General features: G+C 51.0%; 1 protein-coding gene and 1 long non-coding RNA gene across 2 annotated transcripts; both read right to left on the bottom strand.

Annotated features, from left to right (window-relative positions):
• Nucleotides 1-10,550: 10,550 nt before the first annotated feature.
• On the bottom strand, nt 10,551-22,418 carry LOC114088481 (DNA dC->dU-editing enzyme APOBEC3-like). The gene is made up of 8 exons (XM_034635773.2): nt 22,156-22,418; nt 21,051-21,207; nt 19,591-19,873; nt 19,306-19,426; nt 12,298-12,556; nt 11,458-11,725; nt 11,036-11,212; nt 10,551-10,789 (listed from the first exon to the last, which is right to left on the bottom strand). Exons 1-8 carry the CDS (start codon nt 22,284-22,286, stop codon nt 10,737-10,739), a joined length of 1,449 nt encoding a protein of 482 aa, XP_034491664.2. The 5' UTR covers nt 22,287-22,418; the 3' UTR covers nt 10,551-10,736.
• LOC114088366 (uncharacterized) lies at nt 13,950-15,249 on the bottom strand. Its single transcript, XR_011707014.1, has 3 exons — nt 14,867-15,249; nt 14,501-14,747; nt 13,950-14,245 (listed from the first exon to the last, which is right to left on the bottom strand). It is a non-coding gene; the product is annotated as an uncharacterized lncRNA (long non-coding RNA).
• Nucleotides 22,419-25,585: the final 3,167 nt, after the last annotated feature.

Consider the following 25,585-nt stretch of genomic DNA (forward strand, 5'->3'; position numbering starts at 1 on the left):
CATGGAGTGAGGACGTTAGGCCATAATAACGGAGGGTGCAGGAAGGACTGCAGGAGGATGGATATACGGATCCAAAACCCAAGACCTCTGAGTGACACGCTCTGGTGCATGGCGGTTGGCATGCTCACCCCTCAAAGCCGTCTCCTCCAAAAACATGCCAAGGCCACCATGAAATCTCCTAGTGAAGACGCTCGGATCAGGAGATATTCTAAGGCCTCCTAGAGGAACAGAGCCTCTATCACCCCCTAAAAACATGGCCGGTAAGGTATGGTCAAATATTTTATATAAGAAAGGGGGAGATGTCAGGGACTAGAAGGAAATTCTCCTTCAAAGTTTAGCCTGACAGCCCCCTGGGAGACATCCTGCCTGGGAGGCATCCTGCAGCTACCTATCTCCCTGGAACATCCTGCGGTTATCAGGATCATCAGACATCTTGCAGCTGGCAGTTTTACCACCCACATCCAGCAATTGCTGATTAGAGAGCTTCCCCATCCCCAGCATATAAATACCCCTGTGTGAACAATAAAAGTTTGCAGCTTGATCAGAATTTTTGTCTTGCTGTCACCTTTCGTGTCTCTTGTCCCTTCATTCCTCCCCATCTAGGTTCACTTAGGTTCACTGCCCACGTTGATGTGTCCTGCCGGACGGGACACAGCACCACATATAAATAAATGAGCAAAAGAAAGTCCATCACCATCTAAAAAATATTAAAAAGAAATCTGTACGTGCAGGTATCTATTTTAAAGGTTCCCGGCTCTCAGCCGTGGGTTTTGGTGATCCTCTCTCCTCTGTGTTTTTGTATGTTACTGGCCCTTTGGGCGCATTGGTCACCCAGAGGCATAAGCCTGTCTAAGAGAGGGAGGCTTTACTGTAACACAACCTGGCCTTTGAGTGGTCATTCTGGATTACTATACCATTATTATAATCTTGAAGTTGGTCTGTCGGGGTAAAGTACATGAAGTACATGAAAGAGACTCTGTATGTGCCAGCATTTATGCAGTCACAATGACAAGGGGTCTGAACACTCAGGAGCTGAGTTCTAGGGGCCAAGGACCCTGCCTCTGGTGCGCAGGGATAGCAGGACACAGAGAAAGGGGTAAAAAGATTTACATCTTCTAAACCCAGTGCTGCCCCCCCCTCCCACTGTTTCTCAGCCTGATCCCAGGCAGCCAGGGATCATCTCACTGTGGGTCAGGGACACCAGCCTAAACTAGGGGGGTGTGTGTGTGTGTGAAGGGGTGTCCTAGAAAAGCTGCCTGAGCTGTAGAAAAATGGCCAAAGAGAACCTGGCTTCTTCCTGCCTTCCGGCCCCTTTTGCCCCTGGGGTGGAGGCTGCTGGCCACAAAGAATGTGTCAGTAGGTCCCAGTACTCTCAGCTTATGACCTGGGGACAGGAATTCTCTCCCTTTTTAAGATCTGATGGGGGCTGGGATATAGCTCAGTTGGTAGAGTGCTTCCCTCCCAAGCACAGGCCCGGGTTCCATCCCCAGCAAAAAGTTAAGATCTGACTGACACACGCCCCATTTGGCCAGGGGATATTTATCACTGGGACAAAGCAATTCTTGCTATAATGGGATCCCATCAGACGAAGTGTCTGGGGGGACTGGCAGAATAAATAACTGTACCCAGAAAAGAGAAAGACAGAAACTAAGGCCAACCTTTGCAGGGAACTTCTGCCAAGGGATCTTCAAGGAATCCTAAAGAACAGGGTGCACAAGGCCTCTTCCTTTGAATACCCCTCTGGGTACAATGGACACAGTTGATGGCATTGTGATAATGATAAGGCGGACAGGTCAGGCTCAAAAATTTCCTGTGGTCCAACCCCTTGAATGCCACGTGGGAGAAAAAAAGATTAAGGCACAGTTTTTGTATATGGCAGATTGTCCAGCTGTCTCTTGGGATGAAATCTCATTATTAAATGCACAGATAACATTCATAAAGTCTGTTTCAGAATATGAATTTAAGAAAGGATCTGAAACTAGAAAAGATAAAAGAAAGTTATAGGTATGGAAATATATTCTAGTACAGAAAATTAGAAGGTAAAAGAAATGTTTCTGGAGGAGAAAGTATTTTTTCTGGTAAAGTAATATTCCTGGGCTAAAGTCTAAGACGAAAGGACAAAACTACGGATCTAAATGAGTTGTGATTATTTAAGTAAGTCACAGAACGGTTGCTAAAGATAAATCTAAAAAATTTTGTGTTTGTGATTAAATTGTAATTAACACAAACTTATTTTAACTTTAATGTACTGATATGAAGCAAAATCCAAAACATTGATTAGCTCTTATCGATCAAGATAATTTTCTTGTATCTGTTAGGTTTTATTACTTAGAGAAACTAAGTCTTAAAGGAATTAGGTTTGTAGCTGTTTTAGAGTCTTTTAAATAATTACTTTGTAACTGATTAGATAACTATTATTTTAGGTTATAACAACATAGTTGTCACCCTAAGTATATGTGACTAGATATAAGTAGACATCTGAGAACTATATCTACTAAGTTTTGTCTAAGTGTGTGTTTTTTTTCAGGTGTAGATGGACACAATATCTTTATTTATTTTTTATGTGGTGCTGAGGATGGAACATGCAAGGCAAGTGTTCTACCACTGAGCCACAGCCACAGCCCCCTTGACCAAGTGTAAATATAAAAGTTTATACAATGAGCCAGGGTGGTGGCACACACCTGTAATCCCAGAGGCTCAGGAGGCTAAGGCAGGAGGATCCTGAGTTCAAAGCCAGCCTCATCAAAAAGTGAGGTGCTAAGCAACTCATTGAGACCTTGTCTCTAAATAAAATACAAAATAGGGCTGGGGATGTGTCTTAGTGTTCTCAAGTGCCCCTGAGTTCAATCTCTAGTTCCCCTCTCCAAAAAAAAAAAAAAAAATGACTGGTGCACTGGTCTACCAATGCTTAAAACTAAACACTTGGAGACCAAAGTCAAGAAAGTAAAAGGGCCAAGGAAAAAACAGCCAACATTTTGACCCTTGCCCTCTAACATCAGCCAAGACCCAGAGAACGACAGGACCCCTGTCTGGGCCCTCCAAATCCAGTGAGTCACCTGATCTGCAGATCAGGAGATTGGGAGGACCCTAGAGAACAGGGAGCCAATCAATGCACATTCTGCAAAGAGGAGGGTCACTGAAGAGGGAAATGTCCCTAATGCTTCCAAGGGAAGCTACAAATGGTCATCAAGGCCCTGACCCATGCTGGCAGGTGGCACCACTGTTAGAGGAAAGCTAAAGAAACCAGGAGCCTTCACACATGTCCCCAAGAGTGTTCTCTGAGCAATCTCAGCAGACTCTGAAGAGTAGATAGGAACAAGGTCAGTTTTGACCAACTTGGTCTTAAACACTTGACAGGAGCGTGGAGCCTGAGCACACGGACATTTAAAAGGAAATAAAATGTGGTTGTTGTTGTTGTTAATGTAACTTAAGATGGACACTCGTGTCAGCCCTACTAAGGTAAGTAAAGCTGGGGGCTGGAGAGGAAGGTTGCTGTGGGAGTGCCCAATCATAATGATCACAAAGGACTCTAGGGTTACTTTGAGCCTGATCTCATAGACCTACAAACCTTCCTGACCTTTACTGATGAACTTGGTCTGTTTGTCACTATGATTATGAGCTGCTGTCTTCGTGGTTTTCAGAGAAATAGCTAAATACTAATTGCTTTTGTGCTGTTTACGAAAAAGTAATGCTTTGCTGCCGTTTGTCTTGGCAGGATCCCTGCCCTAGGCGTGCCTTGTCCAGTCACCTGCCACCAGCCACTGTGGACCTCTGGACTTCTCTGATGCTGTCCTTCACTGTCCATGCCCCATCCGATAGAGAACAAGGACTTCAGGCCACTTCCCCCAGCTCGGCCTATTTCAGCAGGAAGCAGTTTGGAGATGCCGTTGCCCGTTTTTCCATAGCAATGGCATGTGGAGTTGACCGTGGGGAATGTTACAGTGTCTACTTTATGCTTTGAGTGTAGCCCTTGCTGCTCTGCCACTGCAACTTATTTTTAGAATGACATGTTTCTTTCTGGTCCTCTCTCCCTGTCCTCCCTAATCTCTCCTCATCCCCCATCTCAGGGGAAACAGGATTTCCTTCTTCCCCATTGTAGGCAGATTCATCTGTCCTTGAACCCACCATTGGAACAAAGTAATCCAGACTTTGGGGGATGGCACCAGAAGATCTCAGAATGGTCTCCTAAAATAGGCCAGATGCAGTGGCCCTCGCCTGTAACCCCAGAGGCTGGCTCAGGAGACGGAGGCAGCGGGATCGCGAGTTCAAAGCCAGCCTCAGCAACTGCAAGGCATGAAGCCACTCAGTGAGACCCCGTCTCTCAATAAAATATGAAATAGGGCTGGGGATGGGGCTCGGTGTTCAAGTGCCCCTGAGTTCAATCCCTTGTACCCCTCCCCTCAAAAAAAAAAAAAGATCTCTCAAATTAACAGGTGAGTGACACCTCCAACAGAGATCACATGGAATGTAGCTTTTGATTTCCTTTATAAAAGCCCGCTGTCCCTGCCCAATGGGCAGAATGACAGCCTCTGGAACAGGAGTCCCCTGTGATTCTCCTTTGCTAGCAAAGCAATAAACCTCCTTTTTTCTTTTTCTCAAAACCTTGTCCTCATTATTGGATTGGCCCTGGGGACAAGGAACAAGCTTTCGCTAACAAGAGTGCCCACTCTCTCCCTGGAGAGTGTCCCTTTTCCCTCTTTCCCATCCCTTCTAATAAACTCAAGCCTGTTCCTTTGGGCGACATGTCTGAAATCTCTGACTTGATTGCAAGAATGGAGGTGAAGCAGTGAGGCTTTGCATGCCTCAGTTTCCCAGGAAGCTCCGGCCCTTTCACATCTGGACCTTTCTGTTGGACTTGAGTGTTCATCCAGGGCTGCCACCTTGCTAAATTGCCGAGGTGGCTTTGAACTAGTGATCCTCCTGCCTCAGTCACCTGAGCTGCTGGGATGACAGGCGTGCACCAATGCGCCCAGTTTAACATGACCCATTCTTTTGAACATTCCAGACATCTCAAATAACCGGCCAAACAAAAATTTCACACTGACACAAATGGTAGAATCTGAGATACCTCATGATTATTTGGGTTGGGATTAAACCCAGGGGTGGTTAACCACTGAGCCACGTCCCCAGCCCCCCCTTTTTTTTTCAGTGTTTATTTTGAGCTCTGATCTTAAGTTGTTCGGGGCCTCACTAAGTTGTTGAGGGTGGCCTTGAATTTGCAATCCTCCTGCTGCCTCCTGAGCTCCTGGGATGACTGGTGTGGGCTCGGCTAATGACTGATTCTTTTTGTTGGTACCAGGGATTGAACTCAGGGACACTCAACCACTGAGCCACATCCCCAGCCCTATTTGTATATATATATATATATATATATATTTTTAATAATGGGACTAACTCTTCTTTTAAAGTTATTTTTATATGTATGTTTAGTTGTTGATGGACCTTTATTTTATTCATTTATTTATATGCGGTGCTGAGAATCAAACCCAGTGCCTCACACACACTAGGCAACTGCTCTACCACTGAGCCCCAGCCCCAGCCCCTTATTTTGTATTTTTTTAGAGACAGGGTCTCCTGGAGTTTCTTAGCACCTGGCTTTTGCTGACCTGGCTTTGAACTTGCAATCCTCCTGCCTCAGCCTCCGAGCCACTGGGATTACAGGTGTGAGCCACCGCGCCCGGCTTAATGATGGATTCTTTACAGAGATGCACAAACTAGAGATTTAAACTGAACCTTTGGTCACCTGAGTCTCTTCAAGTAATAATATTTCTTTATGGCATTAGAGACTATAAAATCTCTCTGTTAGAGATTTTTTTGAAACTTGATATATTTCCTCAGTTTTATGCACTGTTAAAAGAAAAGGTGACCTGAGGCACACGGAGATTTTAAAAAGTTTAGCTTGTGAGCGGCAATTGGCTAAGCGGGAAACGCCAAATGGAAAGAGGTTTAGTATCGCAATGACAAGGTGACAAGGGACTGTAAATGTGAAAATTTATGGGTAAATGTGAAAGCAAAATAGAGGAAATATTTGCTTGGTTTTGATTTTGCTGTTGTAGTTCACCTGGTTGGAAAATTCACGTAATCATATGTTATTTGTCTACTTATGATTGGCTGAGGGGATGTTTTTCTTTCAGTCTAACATAAGCATTTGCCAAAAATGACCCACGTTATGTTCTGCTGAGGCTTGCTCTCTTTGTGGGGTATTATCTTTTCCCATATAAATGATTTAGATTTTTATGTAACCAAACAGGTCTATATTTTCTTGGGTGGTTTCTGGATTCTCTATTTTGAACACATTCTCTGGATTTTCTTCTAAGAGTTTAATTTTTTTATGTTGAAATTTGTGATTCATCTTGCATTGATATTGATTTTTTTTTTTTTTTTTTTGTGGTTCTGAGGATTGAACCCAGGGCCTTATGCATGCAAGGCAAGCACTCTACCAGCTGAGCTATATCCCCAGCCCTCACATTGATTTTTGCATATGACATATTAATTTTCTTGCAGAAGGATAGTTGTGTCTGTACCATTTATTAAGCAATCCGTAACTATTCCAATAAATTACAAGGGCAATTTTGCTGAATTTAAAATTCTTTTATTATTTTTTTAATTTTGGGGGGGGGGTACCAGGAATTGAACTCAGGGGCATTCCACTACTGAGCCTCATCCCCAGCCCTATTTCGTATTTTATTTAGAGACAGGGTCTCACTGAGTTGCTTAGTGCCTTGCTGTTGCTGAGGCTGGCTTTGAACTCACGATCCTCCTGCCTCAGCCTCCCAGGTTACTGGGATTACAGGTATGCACCACCGCATCCAGCTCCATAATGTTTTCCATAGTGGCTGCACTAGTTCACATTCCTACCAGCAGGACGTGATTGGAACTAGCAGTTCTAATTCTCCAGGTTCTCACCCACGTTATACTCTACTTTGTTTGGACAGTGGTATCCTCATGGGTGTGGGGTGCTTTTGTGGATATGACTTACATTTGAGAATCGCTTTACATGGTTGTTGGTCTCTATGGGAATATCTCTTCAGGTCCTCTATCCATTTTCTAATTAGATTACATTTTTGGTTTAAGGTGTCTGAATTCTTTATATAAACTGGATATTAACCCTGATCGGATTAATGATTTGCACTGATTTTATCTCATCCCATTCACTCTATTATTTCCTTTGCTGCACCGAATTTTTGAGAATGAGGCAGACTCATGTTTTAGTCAGCTTTTTCACTGCTGTGACTAAAGGATCTGACCAGAACAATTTTATTTTATTTTTTTAGTTTTTGTTTTCAGCGGACTCAACATCTTTATTTGTATGTGGTGCTGAGGATCGAACCCGGGCCGCATGCATGCCAGGCGAGTGCAATACCGCTTGAGCCACATCCCCAGCCCCCCATTTAAGTTAATTTTTAAAGTTATTTTTTGCATTTAGGGGATGGGAAGGGTCTAACTTCATCACTCTGAATGTGAATATCCAGCCTCACCACACGGTTTGTTGAAGAGGCTTTCCTTTCCCCTTTGGGTGGTTTCCCAGCATTGTGAAGGTCGGGAAGGTCATTCAACCATAAACAGGGACATTTACTTCTGGAATCTCTATTCCATTCCTTTGGTTTCTGGGTCTGTCCTTATGCCAACCCAATCACACCGTCTTGAGCTCTCAATATGTTCTGAAGTCAGGAAGTGCGAGGGCTCCAGCTTTGTTCATTTTCAAGATTATTTTGGGAATTTAGCGGGGTGGGGACTCCCTTCAGATTCCATATGAATTTTGAGATGTTTTTTTGTTTTCCTACTTTTGCAAAAAAAAATACCATTGGAATTTTGATAAGGATTTCATTAGATATGTAGATTACTTTGGGAAGTCTTGATATTTTAACAATATTAAGTTTTCTGATTCATGAGCACAGAGGAGGCTTTCCGTTTATGTCTTCAATTTCTTTCCGCAGAGTTTTATAGTTTTCTGGGTATAGACCTTTCCTCTCTGTGTTAGTCAGTTTTTCACTGTGGTGACGAAGGGACCCAACAAGAACTTAGAGCTAGGCATGGTGGCACACGCCTGTAATCCCAGCGGCTCGGGAGGCTGAGACAGGAGGATCACAAGTTCAAAGCCAGCCTCAGCAATGGCGAGGCACTAAGCAAGCAAGTCAGTGGGACCCTGTCTTTAAATAAAATGCAAAATAGGGCTGGAGATGTGGCTCAGTGGTTCAGGTTTGTGGGGCTCAGTTCACGGTTGGCTGCTTCCATCACTGTGAGCTCTAGGTGAGGTCCAGCGTCATGGCGGAAGGCCATGGCAGAGGGAAACTGCTCAGCTCCTAGCAGCCAGGGAGCAGAGAAGTGGAGGTGCAGGGAGATGCCCCCCTCCAGGGCATGCCCAGTGACCCACCTCCTTCACCGTGCCCACCTGCCTACGGTTACCACTCAGTGCGTTCAAGCTAGGACGGACTGATTAGTCACAGTTCTTATGACCTGATCATTTTCCCTCTGACTATTTCTGATTAACACGGGGAATTTTGGGGGACACCTCATATCCAAACCATAACTTCTGCTGCTGGTCCCCAAAGCTCATGCTCATCCCTCAGTGTAAAATGAAGTTGGTCATCTGCAAAGTCTCAAGAGTTCCAGCACTGCCCCGGAGTCCAAGTCCAAAGTCCCACAGGAGACTTGAAAACGCGGAGCTGTGAGTCCCTGAGACCAATACAGAATGCAGAGGGTAAACACCTCCTTCCAAAGAGTAGAAATAGAGGCACAGACAGAAGGGATGGGACCACGGCCAGACCTAAACACAGCTGGGCAGACATTTCCTGTAGAGCCACATCCAGCGGCTGTGGCACATGGTGGCAGGAAGTGATCTCCAGAGCTCCAGCAGTCCTGCCCTTTGGCCTTGCTGGCGCGGGACCCCTTGCCTCTCTCCGCCTGGTGCTCTCTGCAGCCAGCAGTTCTCTTCAGGGCATCTCTTCATTCCTGGGGTCTTCACCCAGCTTTAGCTTCGCCTTCTCAGACTCACACGTTGCCTCCCAGGGGACGACCGCGAGGCTCTGACCCTGCTGCACTTTGCCTGGCCCCAGGCCTTCTTCCTCTGAAGTGTCAGTAGAAGCCTCCAAGACCACCTAACCTCAGCACCCTGAAGAACCTACCCACAGCTCCAGCAGGAGACAGGCCTCCCAGGACCTCAGCTATGATGGCCTCTGAGCTCCTGGCAGGTGAGCCCAACGGACAAAGTCCTGGGAAACAACTCTGGACATCCCTGTGCAAACAGGGCACCTTCATGGTTTTTCGTTTCTTTTTGGTACAGGGTTGTACTCAGGGATGCTTAACCACTGAATCACATCCCCAGCCCTTTTTATTTTGAGACAGGGTCTTGCTCAGTTGCCTAGGGCCTCACTAAGTTGCTGAGGTTGACTTTGAACTTGCGATCCTCCTGCCTCAGCCTCCCAAGACGCTGGGATTACAGGTGCGTGCCACCATGCCTGTCCTGAGTCTTATTTTTTAATTGTTCCTTTGTGTTGTTACATTAAGCCCTTCTTTACCACGTTGGATGCCTTAAACACTACCTGGAATAATAGTGCCACTCTTGCTTTCTTCTTAAATTTTAATTTGCCTGGTATCTCTCTGTTCATTCCTTTATCTTCAGCTGCTATTTCTCTTCTTTTTATAGATGTTTCTTATTAAACAACAAGGAAGAATTTGTTCTGTTCGCATTTAGTGTGGTACACTCGATTTTCCCCTTTCATCCTGTGCCATGTTCATTATTTATTGCAACTTACTTCCTCTCTGCTTTTCCTTTCTGGAGGGGTGTTCACAGTGGAGGTCGCCGAGGCAGAGGTTCTGGGTGGTGTCCTGTGTCCAGGTGTGGGCAGTGCGTGTGGAACCTCGTGCCAGAGGAAACTGTGCTGTCTTCAGACCAGCTTTGCAACAGAGCTTCAGGCTCCTTCCTGACTTTGCAGCCTTGGAATGTCATCTTCTGTCTTCTGGATTCTCACTGAGCCACCCAGCATCTTTTTTTTGCGGGGGGGGGGGTGTACTGGGGATTGAACTCAGGGGCACCCGACCACTGAGCCACATCCCCAGCCCTATTTTATATTTTATTTAGAAACAGGGTCTCACTGAGCTGCTTAGCACCTCGCTATAGCTGAGGCTGGCTTTGAATTTACGATGCTCCTGCCTCAGCCTCCCTCCCGAGCTGCTGGGATCCTTGGTGTGTACCAGTGCACCCGTCTCAACCAACATCTTTTTAACTAAATTTTTGTTTTGTTTTCTTTTAATTGGCTGGAGTTGCTGCTTGTTGCTCTAACCAGGAAGCCTGAATAATGCAATTCCAAAATGGTTTGGCTTTCATTTTTTAAAATCAACTCTACCGAGCGCCTACCTGTGCTCAATAGTTTTCATCTACTCATTGAGACACGTGATTAGAGCCCGAGAAGGGACAGAGGATACTTGGACCACAAAATGACCCAACTATCCCACACTTTTCAGGGAATTCTCCAAACATTTCCCCCCTGGTGATGGAGAACAGATATAGCCCCATTCCCTCCTTAAAAAATAACCCAGTTTTTACAGACTTTAAAATGACCTTGAGTATTTTAATCATAAAATTAGACACCCACTTATAACACAAATACATGAAGGGGGAAAGTGAGGCCTTCTGGACTTGTGGGGTGTGGTACTTCCTCCCAAAGGCCACCAGCGCGGGGTCCGCCATGCTCTCTGCTCTCAGAGTCCCTTCTTATTGCGGAGGGTGATGCGGGTCAAAGCTGCAGGTTCCTGAAGTTAGCTGTAAGATCCTCCAGACTCAGGACTGCTGAGACAGAAGAAATCGGGATGTGCCGGTGGGTGAGAAGCGCCCGTGAGGAAGAGGAGCATGGAGGTGACTGTGCTCCAGGGAAGAGGGACAAGGCCACCAGGGGCCTTGAGAGGCGCAGAGAGGGGGCCACAGAGAGGGGGCCGGAGCATCTGAGAAAAGGGAGACCAGGAAGACATGGGAGAGGGTGTCTAGAGAAAAGAGAGACATGGGGGCTGTAGGGAGAGAGGAGGAGGAGGAGAGTACCTGAGCAGCATGGGTGGGGACAGGAGGTGGCACAGGTGGCAGTGACAGGTGTCAACCCCAGGATGCGATTGAGGCGATTTTGTATGCTTTGGCTGTGTTGCTCCAGCCTGTCCCAGAGCTCAGGCTCAAAGGGACATCCCCCGTGGTTCACAAACTTGACCCAGCAGTGGGTGAACTCTGAAATGTAGTGGGGAGCCGCAGCCTGGGGACAGGTCCCTTCCTGCCCCACCCTCCGCTCCTGGGCATCTCCTGTCCCCAGGATCCTCCTTCCAGGAGGTGTCAAATCTTGGGCTTTGCAGGGGCTTCCTTCCTGCCCAGTCCCTCTTCTGTCCACCTGCCCTGCCCCTGTGGCTGTCCCCTGTTCCTGTGGACACGCCCCTGACACGCCCCTGTCCACTGACAGCCGGGTCCCTCCTTCCTACCTCGGAGACTCATGACCCAGATCTGAACCCCGGATCTCCACAGGAGCCGCAGCCCTTCCTGAAATCTCCAGAGCCAGTGGAAGTAGAGGCGGGAGGTGAAGAGCCTCAGCCGCACGTGGGGGTGGCTTCGTGTGAGCTCCACCAGCTCCTGGGCGCAGTTGGGGCAGGGGCTCCAGGTGAGGTAGCAGGTGACTTCGTAGTTCTGGCTCCGGTCCAGGTCCAAGGAACGGATCTTCTTTATGAAGCGAATCTCTGCGTGGCGATCCTTCTGGGGGGGGACCCCAGCAGAGAGAAGGAGGGTTAGATGTCACATGACTGGGGCCGGGATGGGGCTGTGACTTGTCAACCTTCTAGTGTGGAGGCTTGTCCAGCATAGTCATGTCCCCCCTTCCACTCACCCACAAACCCAACACCCCAAGTCCCACGAGGATCCCCGTGCCCCGAGGGGAGGGGTCAGCAGACAGACCCCACCCCCACGGCATGGTCACGCCTCTCCTTGGGACTCTTGCTCAAGAGTGACCAAAGGACACTGTGTTTCAGCCCAGGAGCCTCAGGAGCAGGTGGGAGGGGAAGCGCCCAAGGCAGGTGGGCCACCCGGGAGCCTGGTGGAGCTCAGCCCTTGGGCAAGGACTCTGCTTCCTCCAGAGCAGCGTGAGCTGAGATGGGGCAGCCCAAGCGCATTCTCCTGGAGGGAAGGAAGAACGCTCTGGGGTACAGGCCTCTGGCAAGTCCAGGGCTGGGACCCTGGGAGTTCAAGGGCAGTTCAGGACCATACCCCAGGCTCCAGGCTCCTGGGAGGCAACTTTCCCTGCCCCCTGAGCCCGAGCCCCTGCCTGGCACCTTGTTTTGAAAGTAGTCCTGGTCACACGGGGAGCCCTTGAGCTGCAGCTGGTAGCACAGGTAGGTCTTCCGGCGGCAGTAGGGCCTGGGCGCCCGGTGCTGGTTGTTAAACTGCTGGTGGAACGTTTCTTTCTTTAGCAGCTTCATGACCCTCCGTGTGACAAGGAGGCACCAGGAGCCGGGAACTTCCTCTGGAGTCACCTGCGCTGGGCTCAGATGGCCTCTGCCTTCAGGAGTCAACTCCGTGGTGCCTGGGTCCCTGAGGGAGGTGACAGAGGAGCAGGGAGGGAAGGAGCAGGGCCACCAGGAGCTGTGGCAGTGGGTGGCTTCTCCCTCTGACCGTGCCCAGTGCCTCCCCTCCACTCTCACTGTCCAGCCTTGAGACCGTCCTCTGGGGCCACCCCATCCCTGTCACCTTTCTGCCTGGGCCGGGTGGGGCATCCCTCCTAACTGCCCTGCTTCCTGGGGCTGCCCCGGCTTCCTTATGACCCTAACACTAGTCAACCCAGAGGGCTGCTTTGAAGCCAAGCAGTTGTATTGTTTTAAGGAACAAGTACAGGAGAAACTCAGGGTGTCAAACACACTAACCATCCCATCAGGGAATGAGAGATTAAAACCATACACCCTCAACGGAGTCAGAGACCGGTCGGGGGAACCTGCCAGGGAGAGGTTCATTCCCCAGCAAAAGAGCATAGAAAACCCTCCAGACCGAGAGCCACCAACAGGGCCCTCTCTGGTCTCCTCTCTTGCTCTGGGAGCTTTCCTTGCTGGCTTCTAATAAATCTGCTACTGAATTCTCACTCTCTGCCACCTGTGCACTTTATTCTTTGGGTGCATGACACAAGAACCCTCCAGAGCTCACAGACCCTGGGTTACACTGGGGATCAAACCCAGCGCCACAAGAGTCCTTCCACTGAACCGCAGCCCTCCTGGATTCTCTCTGGTATGTGGGCAGAAGTGGCTCCCCACCACTGCGAGGCCACTGAAGGGGTGCTTGGGCCAGAGCCCCACATCATGAGGGCATCATGATTAAGCGGATATCCGTCTTGCCAGCTGCTCAGGAATCTCAAAGGACACTCAGCTCTGTCTTCCCGGCCGTTCTGACGTTGTCCTAGGCAAATGCAACTTGGCTGACCATCCAGTTGGGCTCAGGTGATCACGGACCCTCAGAAACCGTGTCTGCATCCAGAATTCAGGGTGCTGGTCCTTAAGGCACAGACCACAGGTGCCAATGACGTCCACTTCCTGTGGCTGCCTGCCGGGCCAGCACTCTTCTCCTTGGGTATTTCCCGCAATCTCAAGAAGACACTGCTTCCTGCACCAGCGACCAAACCCCTGCTAGCATCTGGGATGCTAATTAACAATGCCACTGATGTCATCAGCGGAAACCTGGTTTTGACACCTCTTATGCCCATTAGGAAGGCTTCGGTGGATTCAGATGAAGAGCTGGGCTGTGGCCTTGGATAAGTGGCCAGTCTGCCCCACATCAGGTGACGGGCGACGTGCGGCCTCTCCGTCACCAGCCCGATCACAGCCTGTGCTTCCCTGTGGTCTGGGACTTTCCACCTTGGCCCCCAGCTCCCGCGCTCCGGGAACCCTCCAGCCTGCCCGCTCAAGGCTTGAGTATTTGGACACAATTTTAGACAGTCACATTCTTAACAGCAAATCAAGAACCTTGACCTTGAAGAGCTAAAAGAACAGGTTTGCCAGAAGCAAACTAGAATTGATTTTAAGAGCCATTTGCCTCTCCTCTTCCAGTGGCCCCATCTTCCTTCTGGGAAACCATGGCGCTCCCGGTCTTGGTGGGGGGTTTCGTCCACACAGCTCCATGGCAAAACGGGGTCAGTCTGTCCAGTAAAGCTCACAAAGGTGCTCCGTAGCTGCCTCCAAGTTTCGCTCCATCATTCTGCCACCGAGAATGAGCTGGAGAAAGGACTTTGAGAAGGCCCTGGCGGGCGGACAGAGGGCTGTGCTGGGCCCAGGAAGCACAGGAAGTGGGGGAGCCTCAGGGGGGCTTCTAGTCCCAGGCTCCAGGGGCAGAGAACTGGGTGCTCGGTTCCAGTTCCTCTCCTAAGGCCTTGGGAAAGTCCCTGCCTGGGAGTGTCCTCCTACACACCGCCTTCCCGCCTCGGGCACCAGGAGAGAGGGCCCTGGGGTGCGTTCCCTCCCCCCTGCCCACCCCTCCCCTCTCAGGGCCCCTCACCTCCTGATCCGTGGAGTGTCCCCGCCGCCCCCAGGACAGGCTTGTCCCAGGTAGCTCGGCTGTCACCTCCGACACTGGGCTCACTTTCCCTGTTAAGGGGCCCTGGCTTTGGAAGCCCCCGATAGAGCTGGTCAGGAGTGACCTCCCAGGGCCATCTGGGTGCCAGCCCCACCTCTTCCTGGTTGGTGGGAGGGCCTAGGGTGGTTAGCTTCCTCAGGCTCAGACACCGTCTCTGCCCCCGGCTGCCCTGTGGTGAAGAGAGGCCTTTGTGAGAGGAGCCGGGTTGCAAAGGGAAAGAGAAAGTGGTCCCCAGAGGGGCAGGGGGCAGACGCCCCTCCCTGGGGGCAGGGCAGTCTGGGTCCAGACCTGGCCCAGCACCGTCCCTGGTTGGCACATCCGTCTTGTGGCCCCTTCAGCTTCCCAGCAGGACTCTGTACTTGTGTTGTAGGGACAGCCGAGGCAGGGCACCGAAGACAGCAGGAAACAGTTTTATTTGGCTGCAGCCAAGTTCAGGGGGCACAGCCTTCGCTGTAATCAGTCAAGCCCCTGAACCCCGAGTTCAGGGAGTTTCAGAGTTTTATCCCCAGCGTGTAAGGGGAGGGGCTCAGAAGCTCACAGTCTGCAGAAGTTCACATAAAAGCAGCTTTTTCTCTCTCTGTTCTGGGCAAGTTAACCCTTCAAGGACAGCACCTGAGAAGGGGAGAGCTTCTTCTCCCCTCTCTTTCCTCCCCTGCCAGCTGTCACCATGGAGCCCAGTTGTAACTTATCTTAAAAATGTAGACAGCTCTGTGAAGCCCAGCTCAAGGCCAGAGGCCTGGTTTGCACATTTCTACAAACTACTATATTGGATACATGTTTGTGAAAAACTAGTCAGGGAGTGTCCAGCACCTGGAGTGCTGGTATCTTCTCGGCCAGTGGCCAAGTAAACAGGGCGAGGCGAAAATAGGAAGTTTATCTACATTGGACTCTTTCGCAGAGACTCTTTTGCTGACAGTTCCAAAATCAGCCATGGTGAAGAGGGCTTTTCTGTGGAGCAAGGGGGTGCCCACTTCACTTGATGCCGACAGGGTGGGAGGTTGGGATACAGGGTTTCATCTCCTGCCCCAAAGAAGGCAGGTGTGGACAGATCCTGGGCCATGTCCTCTACCCCAGTCCTTGGAGGAGGTCTTAAGTAAGCACAGAAAGGCTTAGATGCCCTCTTGAGATCACACAGCAAACAGCAGAGTGGAGTGCGGGCCAGGTCTTCCGGGCTGCTGCCCCCCCCCCCTGCCCCCCACAACTAGCTGCAAGCAACTCTGGGAATTGAGGTTTCCAGGAGAGGAGTGGGGGAGTGGCACAGAGGGAGGGCAGCTGCCACCCTGCAGGGATTCCCAGGCCCGGGGTTGAAGGACCTGGACTTCAAGTGTGTGTTCTGGAAGCTCTGCCTGCTTGGCACACTGAGCCAGGATCCTCGGTAAGAAACAGCAAAATGGAACCAAAACAAAAAAAACCCAAAACCAAGAGCATGTTGTGACAGCCGGATCCTGAGCGAGGAAGGCCTGCTCCCCCCTCGCCGCCTGCTCTTCTCACACCCCCTGCAGCCCCAGGCCCCAGGAGCTTGGGTTTGAAGGGTCACAAGAACTGTGTCCCCTCCACCCTGTCCGTCCTCAGGTCCTGGGGCTGAGGCAGGAGCTCAGGGTAAGCTGGAGAGAGGTGGCAGGAAGCCCCACCCCCATCCTCCTTCAAGACAAAAAGGAAAGTCTCCAACCGGAGTCCCGGGGACCCCAGACCCTCATTTAAATACATCTACATGTTAAAAGACGGGGGTGGAGGGGCAGCCACAACAAATGATCCTGACTGACCCTCTCTTTGTCAGCTGTGCTGACTTCTGTCCTGTGTGAGCTGAAGGGTCCCCTGAGCTGGTGACAGGATCACAGCCCGAGGAAGATTCCAGAATGAGCTGGGCCTTTCCAGGAAAAGAGATCACATCTGCACAATAGGGTGTTTGTCAGTGTCGGGCAGCTGGGCCGCCCCCTGATTTGATGCTGGACACAGGGACTCTGGCTGCGTGTCTTGGGAGGAAACTAGTCGGGCAGGAGAGCAAGTCCTGGGGGGCAGCTGTTCGCAGGGGAGAGGGCGGTTTCCTAGGGGGCGGAGGCTTGGGAATGGAGCTGTGTTTAGGCGCTTTTCCAAGGTGTGCTTTTCTTTCCCAAGAGCCCTTTAACTCCAAGGCAGGCAGAGGAAGGCGTGGTCAGAGGGTCACCTGGAGCCAAAGCTCTTTTTTTTAAAAAAAAAAAAATATTTATTTTTAGTAGTAGTTGCTCACAATACTTTCATTTTATTCATCTTTAAGTGGTGCCAAGGATCAAACCCAGGGCCTCGCATGTGCTAGGCGAGCACTCCACCGCTGAGCCCCAGCCCCAGCCCCAAAGTTGTTTTTTATATTGATACTGCATTCTGTATAAACATCTCTGTCCTGTGATGAGGGTGAACTGCTGTCACTGTTCAGAGACCACATGGGGGCTGGAGGAGAACACAAGTTCAGGGGCCTGGGAACCAGCCACTGGGCATTGAACCCAGGGGGTCTCACTGAGTTGCTGAGGCTGGCTTTGAACTTGGCATCCTGAGCCACTGGGATTCCAGGTGCCCCCCACCCTTCCAGCAGTTTTGATTGTCCTGGGAGAGTCATGGCAAAAGCATCTGGCCATGCTGATGCCCTGGTCTCTGGTAAGGTCGTTGAAGTGGGTAGGCAAAGCACACACCAAGCTTTCAACTCCTAAGAGTTGAGGAGACAAGAGGGGAAAATAAAACACAGACACCACCTTTTGATGGCTGTTGTTCAACCCCAGAGCTGCAAAGGCCCCAGTAGATTTTCTGATTCCAAAGAAAAACCCGGGAGCGGGTCTAATATTTTATTATTTGTGCTCCTGGCAGCAGCCACTGGGATAGGACCGAGGGCTGCCCTGAGCCGAGAAGCAGGGGTATCTGCAGGAAGGGTGGCCTGCCCACAGCACCGGGGCTTTCTTCAGATGTTTTAGGGGTATACAATTTACTTTGCGGCCAAGGTCTTTCTGTTTTGATCCCCACCTGAAGATTGGAGGTAGGGGAAGGCTGCCTCCGGCATTCTTGGGTGGTTCTGGGTTCCCCTTCAGGAATCTCAAGCCTGACTGGAGTCTACCCTGCAGCCACCAGGCCAGGCGTGAAGGGCCAGCAGTGCACTGGCCCTTGGTCCCCACACTGGTCTCTAACCACCCCAGGCTGAGGAGTGGGCTGGAAGGAAAAGAAGCGGAGCCTGCCACCCATGTGCAGTGGGACATACCTGTAATCCCAGCAGCTTGGGAGGTTTAGGCAGGAGGATCCCAAGTTCAAAGCCAGCCTCAGCAAAAGCAAGGCACTAAGCAACTCAGTAAGACCCTGTCTCTAAATAAAATACAAAATAGGGCTGGGGGTGTAGCTCAGGGGTTGAGTGTCCCTGAGTTCAATTACCCCAGACCAAAAACAAAGGAGTGGGGTGGGGAGGCCTTCTCTGGCCTTTCCCTTGAGAACATTCTTACTTATCTGAGGGGCCATGCTGGGTTGGAGCAGGCCACCTGAGGCCTGTGGGTCTCCAAGAATGGCCTCTATCTAGCTCTTTTTCTCCAGGAGCATGAGACAGCCTGGCCTGGGCCTGTAGTGATCAAGGAGCATGTGACCTGATGGGTGCCCCTCTGTGCCTCCCTCCTTGGAGCAAATTTGGAAGGAGGACATCTTCAAGTCAGACATGCGAAGCAGCCGGGCAGTACCACCGATGATTCTGCCCTCAGGGGCCCCGCCCAGGGAGCCCGGCAGCATGGGAGGAAAGACCACATACGTGGGGATACAGTGGGGAGTGGCCGCAGTGGCCATTTCAAGCCAGGGAGAGCTCAGAAGGAGGCTGGCTGGTCTTGGGCTTCCAGCCTCCAAAACAGTGAGAGCGCAAATTCTGGGGCTAAGTAGCTGGTTGACGGCTTCTTATTATCCAGAAATCAAGTCAGCCTTGAAGGGGGTCCGTCCCACCTGGCGGTTTTCACGCTCGCCCACGGATCCATTTACATTCAGCCCAAGAACCACATTCAGTGACTGTTGTTGCGACCATCAGGGACAAAAGGACAGAGACGTTCCCTGGCCTTACTCCACCCTTCCGGTCCCACTAACATCCCCCCACCCCCATTGATGCCACCAAGATTTTCCACAGGTAAGAAATTCCTAAGAATGTTTACCACACTCACGGCCTGTGGGATAGCAGCCCCCAGGCCACCGGGGCTCTCCACCCGAGGGCTGTCCCTTCCTTTGCTCGGGAACCAGCCTGAGTTTTCTCTCCATCAATGTTGTTCCTTCTGGAGCTGAAGCCCCCCTCCTTTTCCCAGTTAGAGCCTGGCCTGCTCTCTCTCTTTTTCTTTCTTTTATTTATTTTTTTATACCAGGAATTAAACCCAGAGGCGCTTGACCTCGAAGCCACATCCCCACCCTTTTATTTTATTTTTTTAAATTTTTATTTTTTGACAGAGCCCTGCTAAATTGCTGAGGCTGCCTTTGAACTCTCAATCCTCCTACCTCAGCCTCTACCTCAGAGTCGCTGGGATTACAGGCCCACTGCACCTGGCCAGACCAGGCCTGGTTTCATTTTCATTGTCACTGAGTCAGAAGTTCCTGTGGCAGGCACCATCCTGATGGGGGAGGGGCCCTGCGGATGCAGGAGGGTGCTCTTGAGAAAGCAGGCAGGAGGTGGGAGCCATCCAGGCAGCCCCAGAGGGCAGGGCCAGAGGAGGCCGGGGAAACAGCCATGGAAGTAGCACAAGGAAGCTCCTCATGGGAGAATCTTCTGCAGCTTCTTGACCTGGAAGTGGTAATTTCTAATCAGGTTCTTCCAAGGCCGGAATGGCCGTCCGTCGTAGGGGTACACAAAGTTCTCCCAACAGTGCTCAAACTCTGTGAGGGAGGAGAGGAGGGGACGTCAGAGCCCTGCAGCCTGCTCCCCACCCCCAGGCTGCCCCAGCACCAGCTCCCTGGGTCCCCTCCCACTGCTTTGGAGACCTGGCCTGGCCTGACCCTCATCCTGGTTCCTCGGGCCACCTTGACCCTCTGCTCCTCACCTCTGAGGGACATGATTTCCACCCTGGCTCCTTCCCGCTGCAGGGCGCGAAGCCCCTCTTGGTGTGAGTGATTCCAGAAGTAATAGAGGCGGGCGGCGTAGATGGTCAAGCTCAAGTTGGAGTGGCTGGCCAGGAAGGCGGCCACCTGCTGTGCACAGTCAGAGCAGGGACTCCAGGAGACGAACCAGGTGATCTGTAAGTGCTGGTCGGGGAACTGCAGGGGGTAGTCGTGCAGCCAGTAGAGGAAGCACAGCTCGGCATGCAGGCGGGTCTCCAGGAAGACCTGGGGGTGGGGGAGGCGGAAGCCCCGGTGGAGGGTGGCCGGTGGAGGGTGGCCGGGCGGGGCTGTGGCATTTCATCCATTCTCTCCGTCGCTCCCTTCTCCCCTTTTGAATCCATTCACTCTCCCAGCTCCCAGGTGGCCCTGGGCCAGCATGCCTAGCCCTGCTCTGGCCAGGTCGGGGGAGGGCACCAAGCTGCACCACCCCACGGGGAGGAGCCACTGGCCACAGGTGCCTTCCAAGCACTTGTGACTCATCTGAATTTGAGACCCTGGGCCCTGCATAAAACACACAGCTCATTGCAAAAAAGAAAAAAGAACATCATCCTGGGAAGAGTTTTATAGGTTGAAATGCTGTTAGGCATATTGGACTAAATGAATTCCGCCCATTCCTGACCACTTGGTGGACTGTGGGCACTGGAAGAGTTTAAATGAGAGACATGACCCATTCGCCTTCCATTGGGTAGCTGTGCTGCAGAGCAGGCCTGCCCAACCCAAAGGGCTCCCTGCCCTCCAAACGCTTGGGACAGCTGAGCACGGGTGGCAGACGGGCAGGCGGGCAGGTGTGTGGAGGGGATGTGACTGCTCTGTGTAGGGGCTGCAGGGGTGGCACTGGATCTAGCAATGGCCGGTTCTGGTCATGGCTGCCGTGAGGGGGCCCAGGGAGGCCCTTGCGCCTGGGCTCTGAGCGGGCTGGGGGCAGGCAGGGGCAGGCACAGCGCCCTGTGTGTGGTAACAGGTCCTCTCTGTGCAGGGGTCAGGGGTGTGGCGGAGCAGGCTCGGCAGCCCCACAGACATGAGGGCCAGATAAGACGCTGGGGAGCTGGGGTTGGGGCTCAGAGAAACAGCGCTAGCATGCGCGAGGCCCTCAGCACCACATAAATAAATAAAATAAAGGTACTGTGTCCACCTACAATTAAAAAATAAATGTTAAAAAAAAAGACTCTGGGGGCTCAGGGCCCCAACCTGCTAGATGTCCTTTCCTCAGGACTGTTAGACACACGGAGCCTCAGGACAAGGTTTGCCTGTAGACTTCTGAAGAAGGCCTCTGGGGGAGTCAGATGCCATTGTGTATCAGGTCACAGGATGGGAGTCCCAACATCTGGCTTTTTACTGATCTTTTCTGCGTTCTCAACTGGAGTGGCTCCTGTCTACCATGTGAGAGGAGTCTGGCGGATACCTGGGTTTTAAAGACCCCTCTGTGAATGGGGACAGTCGAGTCACGCTCCTCTCTATCCACCTGGTAGCACAGGAAGGTGTTGTTCCGGCCCAGGGCCCAGCGAAGATTCCGGAAGTGGAAGAGGAATGTCTTTCGATATAAACGACTTATCTTGTTTCTGGGGGCAAGAAAGGAGACACCCAGCGAACCCCAAGTTGCTCTAAGCTGCTGTCCACTGAGCCGGCTCCCTGGGTCCCCCTAGGTGCTCCCCAATCCTCTGCAGCTCTGAGAACTTCCGCCATGGAGGGCCTGTTGGACCCACCCAGGGTCCCAGCTCTGATCCTTCCAGTGGGATGCCCCCCCACCCTGCCCACTCAACCCCCAACCCAAAAGAAAAAGACCAAACCCCCTCACCCCAAATATGAGCTTTGAACATCTCGCCTCCTCCTCCTCCGTTCATTCCTGACTCACACTGTGCATGCTGGTTTTTTTTTTTAATCAGGGTACCACCTGAGGTCTCGGGCACAAGCTACTGTTCTGCACATTTCTCCTCATCTTTCATTCTTGTGTCCTCCTGTCATCTGGGTGGTCCAGCTCTAAGAGGTCTCATCTCTGCGGTTGTGGGTGTGCTTGGGGACCCTGGGCAGTCCCTCTTGGGCTCAGTGGAGGTGACTCCTTCAGTCTCAGAGCTCCCTCCTCCCCCTCCCTCTCCTAAGACTTCAGGCTGACAGCCGCACGGAGAATAGACACTCCTCAAAGGGCTTAGAACACGAGTGCGGGTTCCTTCAATCAGAGTTTGCATTGGGTTCTGATTGATAACAAGACTGGCAGACCATGGAGCCAGGCTGCCCGCACGGGGCAGGAGGGGCAGCCAGGGGGCACTTTCAGACAGCTGCAAAGAAACGGCCAGGGGCTGGGGGAGGGGGAGGAGGGTGGCACCTTCAGAAGCTGCCATGGGCCCCCTCCAAACCGGCAAAGACCCTCGGGGGTGCTGTGGAGGAGCCTGGAGAGAGAGAACCCAGGCCTGGGTGGGGGAGAGACCAGGAGAAAAGCACTATGGGGCGGGGGGGACCCCAGGACAGGAGGTGCTGCAGACGGGGCCGGTGGGCAGAAGGGCCAGCGGTACCTGATGTCTGGGGCTGGGTTGTGGCATCCTGGGCAGGCCCCGGGTCTCCGGTTCTGGGGCTCCATTTCCTGATTCCAGGGCCTTTGCCTTGGAAGCCCCCTGATCGATCTGTGAGTGACCTCCAGGGCCATCTGAGTGCCGGCCCCACCTTCTTCCTGGTTTGGCACCGGAATGGGAGGGCCTAGGGTGGGTTTTCTGCCTCAGGCTCAGACACCTTCTCTCCTTCCCTCTGCCCCCCCGCTGGGCAGAGCAGGACACCGCCCCTTGATGAAGACAGGCCCCTCGGAGCTGCAGGACCACAGGAAGCGCAAAGGGAAAGAGAAAGTAACTGATCCCAGAGCAGGAGGAGGGCGTGGGCCTGGAGAGGGAGCAGGGCAGACGCCCCCCCCTGCAGGCTGGACAGTCTGGGTCTCTCTCATCCGGGTCCAGAGCCCAGCGCTGTACCTGCCTGGGGAATGGAGGGTGATGGGCAGGGACAGTGTGGATTCCAGACAGGGCCTCCTGTGTCCGGTCCTTGCACCGGAGCAGGGAAGGGCAGACACAGATTGGGTTCCTGATTCTGTGCTTGGATCTTCCCATCTGTCTCCTCATCCAACTTCCCAGCCAGTAACCCCAATGGGACCGATGGGCACAAAGACTCCAAGCTGGTGATTGACAGCTCAGGATCAGGTAGCTACAGGTGGCAGAGCTGGAATTGGCGATCTCATGCTGTGGGCTTTCTCCACAGTCCAGGCTGCTTCTCCCTGCAAAATCAGAGACAGTAGTCTTGCCACCTCTCAAGGGTGGAGGTATGAGCCAACAAATGCCACACAAACACAGGAGCATACAATACACACAGCTTTCTTTCTAATTGTTTAAGTCCATCCACAGATAAAACCTAGAGTGCTTAACCACTGAGCCACATCCCCAGGCCTTTTTATTTATTTTTGAGACAGGGTCTCTAAATTGCTTAGGGCCTCGCTAAATTGCTGAGGCTGGCTTTGAACTTGAGATCCTCCTGCCTCAGCTTCCTGAGCACTGGGATTAAAGGCATGCACCATCTTTCCCAGCCTAAAACCTAGAATTCTTTGGAGGAATCAAGGTCTATTGTGTCCTCCAAATAATCATTCTGAATATCATGTCCTTCAACTGGATTTTGTCCCAGATGAAGGTGTGCTCTGTGCCAGGCCCTGGGCTCCTCTGAAGGCAGAACCCATTGGGAAGGCTGATGAACGGCTGTTAGGATGTGCCACAGCGCCCTCTCCTGGCGGAAGGCAATCCTACCTCTCCACAAGGTAGAACTTAGGGTTGAACTTTCAAGGTGGGTTTCTGTTGCCTTGGAGAACAAATGGGCACAGGATAAGGACATCAGTAGAAAATACATACTTCCACTGATCAGAAGCAGACACATTTTATAAGAAAATGAAGTGAAGAACACAGACCCAGGAGTCATCCCTGAACCCAGCTGTGGGTGACAGGGAGGTACTGTGGTGGAGGCACCAGCTTTATAGCCAGGCACATCCTAACTCTGCCCCTTCCTTACCGTGTGGCCTTGGGTGACTTACTGAATGTCTTTGAATCTCTAATATCCTTGATCTTTAAAAGGCCATAAATAATATGCATCTTATAGTTATTGGGAAAGTCAAATGTGATTGGTTTATGTAAAGAATTTAGCAAAGCACCTAGAATGTTAAAAGAACGGAAGACCTAACAGTTATGATCCAGCTGGGGGTTGAACCAGGGGATCTCCCCCATGCTATACATGTGCTCTACCCCCAAGATACATCTCCAGCCCCGTTAGTTTTTGTTTTGTTTCTTGGTGGTGCTGGGGATCGAATCCAGGGCCTTGTGCATGCAAGGCAAACACTCTACCGACTGAGCTATATCTCCAGCCCCTATTAATTTGTTGTTTAAAAACGTTTTCCACTATCAGGGTGCAGTGACCCATGCCTGTAATCCCAGTAGCTCAGGAGGCTGAGGCAGGAGGATCTTGAGTTCAAAGCCAGCCTTAGCAACTTAGCAAGGCCCTAAGCAACTTAGTGAGACCCTGTCTCAAAATAAAAAGTGAAAAAAGGCTGAGGATGTGGCTCAGTGATTAAGCACACTTGGGTTCGATCCTCAGTACCAAAAACAAAAAACAAACAAACAAACAAACAAAAAAAAAAGTGCCTCACCTTAGACCTCACTAGAATACAAGAATACAAATAAAAAAATAGAATACCTTATTAAAAAAAACACAAATTTCCCACTGGACTTGGGGATGCATGTCTGTAATCCTAGTGACTCAGGAGGCTGGGGCAGGAGAATCCCAAGTTCCAGGTTAACCTCAGCAACTTAGCAAGACCCTCAGTAACTTTGACCCTGTCTTAGAATAAAACACAAAAAGGGCTGGAGATGTACTTTAGTGGTAGCGCACCTGGGTTCAATCCCCAGCCCAAGAAAGGAAAATAATTTGTGTGTGTAGTTTCATTTCTAGGATATGATATATATATATATGAAAAACATGAACACATATATCCATAAGTGACCGTTTGTGATAGTTTCATTCATTCAAAGTGTTGTACGGGTCGTGTCAATAATTTGCTTCTTTTTAGTACAGAATAGTATTTATGGCATGGATATGCTGTTTTGTTTTTGTTTTTTGGAGGGGGTTCTGGACATTTAACCCAGAGGCATGTTACCATAGAGACAGAGCCAGCCCTTTATTTTATTTTGAGACACAGTCTCTCTAAGTTGCTCAGGGCCTCGCTAAGTTGCTGAGGCTGACCTTGAAATTGTGATCCTCCTGCTTCAGCCTCCCCATTGCTGGGATTATAGGTGTGTGCCACCAGGCTAGGCCTTGAGTATAGGTTTTTGTGTGAAGATGAATTTGCATTTTCTGTGATAAGTGCCCAAGAGTGTAATTGCTGGGCTTTACGTTTAGTGTGTGTTTAGTTTTATAAGACACCATGGAAATATTTTCTAGAATAAATGTACCATTTTATATTCTCACCAGCAATGTATGGTTGATCCAATTTCCTCACCTCCTTCCCAGCATGTGACCCTATCACTGTTTTTCTATTTGAAACCTCTGGTGGGTTTACAGTGACACTGTGGTTTCAACGTTCATCTCCCCATGGCTAATGAAGTTGACCATCTCTTTCTTTCTTCCTTCCCTCCTTTCTTTCTTCCACCCCTTTTTTCTTTCTTTCTTTCCTTCCTCATTCACTTCTTCCTCCCTCCCTTCCTCTCTTTCTCTCTTTCGTTTCTGTACCAGGGGTTGAACCCATGAGCACTTAATCACATCCCCAGCCCTTCTATACTTTATTTTGTGACAGGGCCTCACTAACTCTTGAGGCTGCTTTGAACTTGCAATCCTCTTGCCTCAGCCTCCTGAGCCTCTGAGATCACAGCTGTGTCACACACACACACACACACACATACACATACACACACACACACAGTGATTTCT

The sequence above is a fragment of the Marmota flaviventris genome, chromosome 3 (assembly GCF_047511675.1).
Source record: "Marmota flaviventris isolate mMarFla1 chromosome 3, mMarFla1.hap1, whole genome shotgun sequence".
NCBI classification, from domain to species: domain Eukaryota; kingdom Metazoa; phylum Chordata; class Mammalia; order Rodentia; family Sciuridae; genus Marmota; species Marmota flaviventris.

Coding starts and splice junctions, on each gene's coding strand:
- LOC114088481 (XM_034635773.2), bottom strand. CDS start 22,286: ATGGCCCTGGAGGTCACTCACAGATCGATCAGGGGGCTTCCAAGGCAA. Junction 19,874..21,050: donor GAGGGGTCTTTAAAACCCAG/GTATCCGCCAGA, acceptor CCCCACCCCCAG/GTCTTCCTGGAGACCCGCCT. Junction 10,790..11,035: donor TCCCCACCCATGCTGCTCAG/GTACTCTCCTCC, acceptor CTTCTGTCTCAG/CAGTCCTGAGTCTGGAGGAT.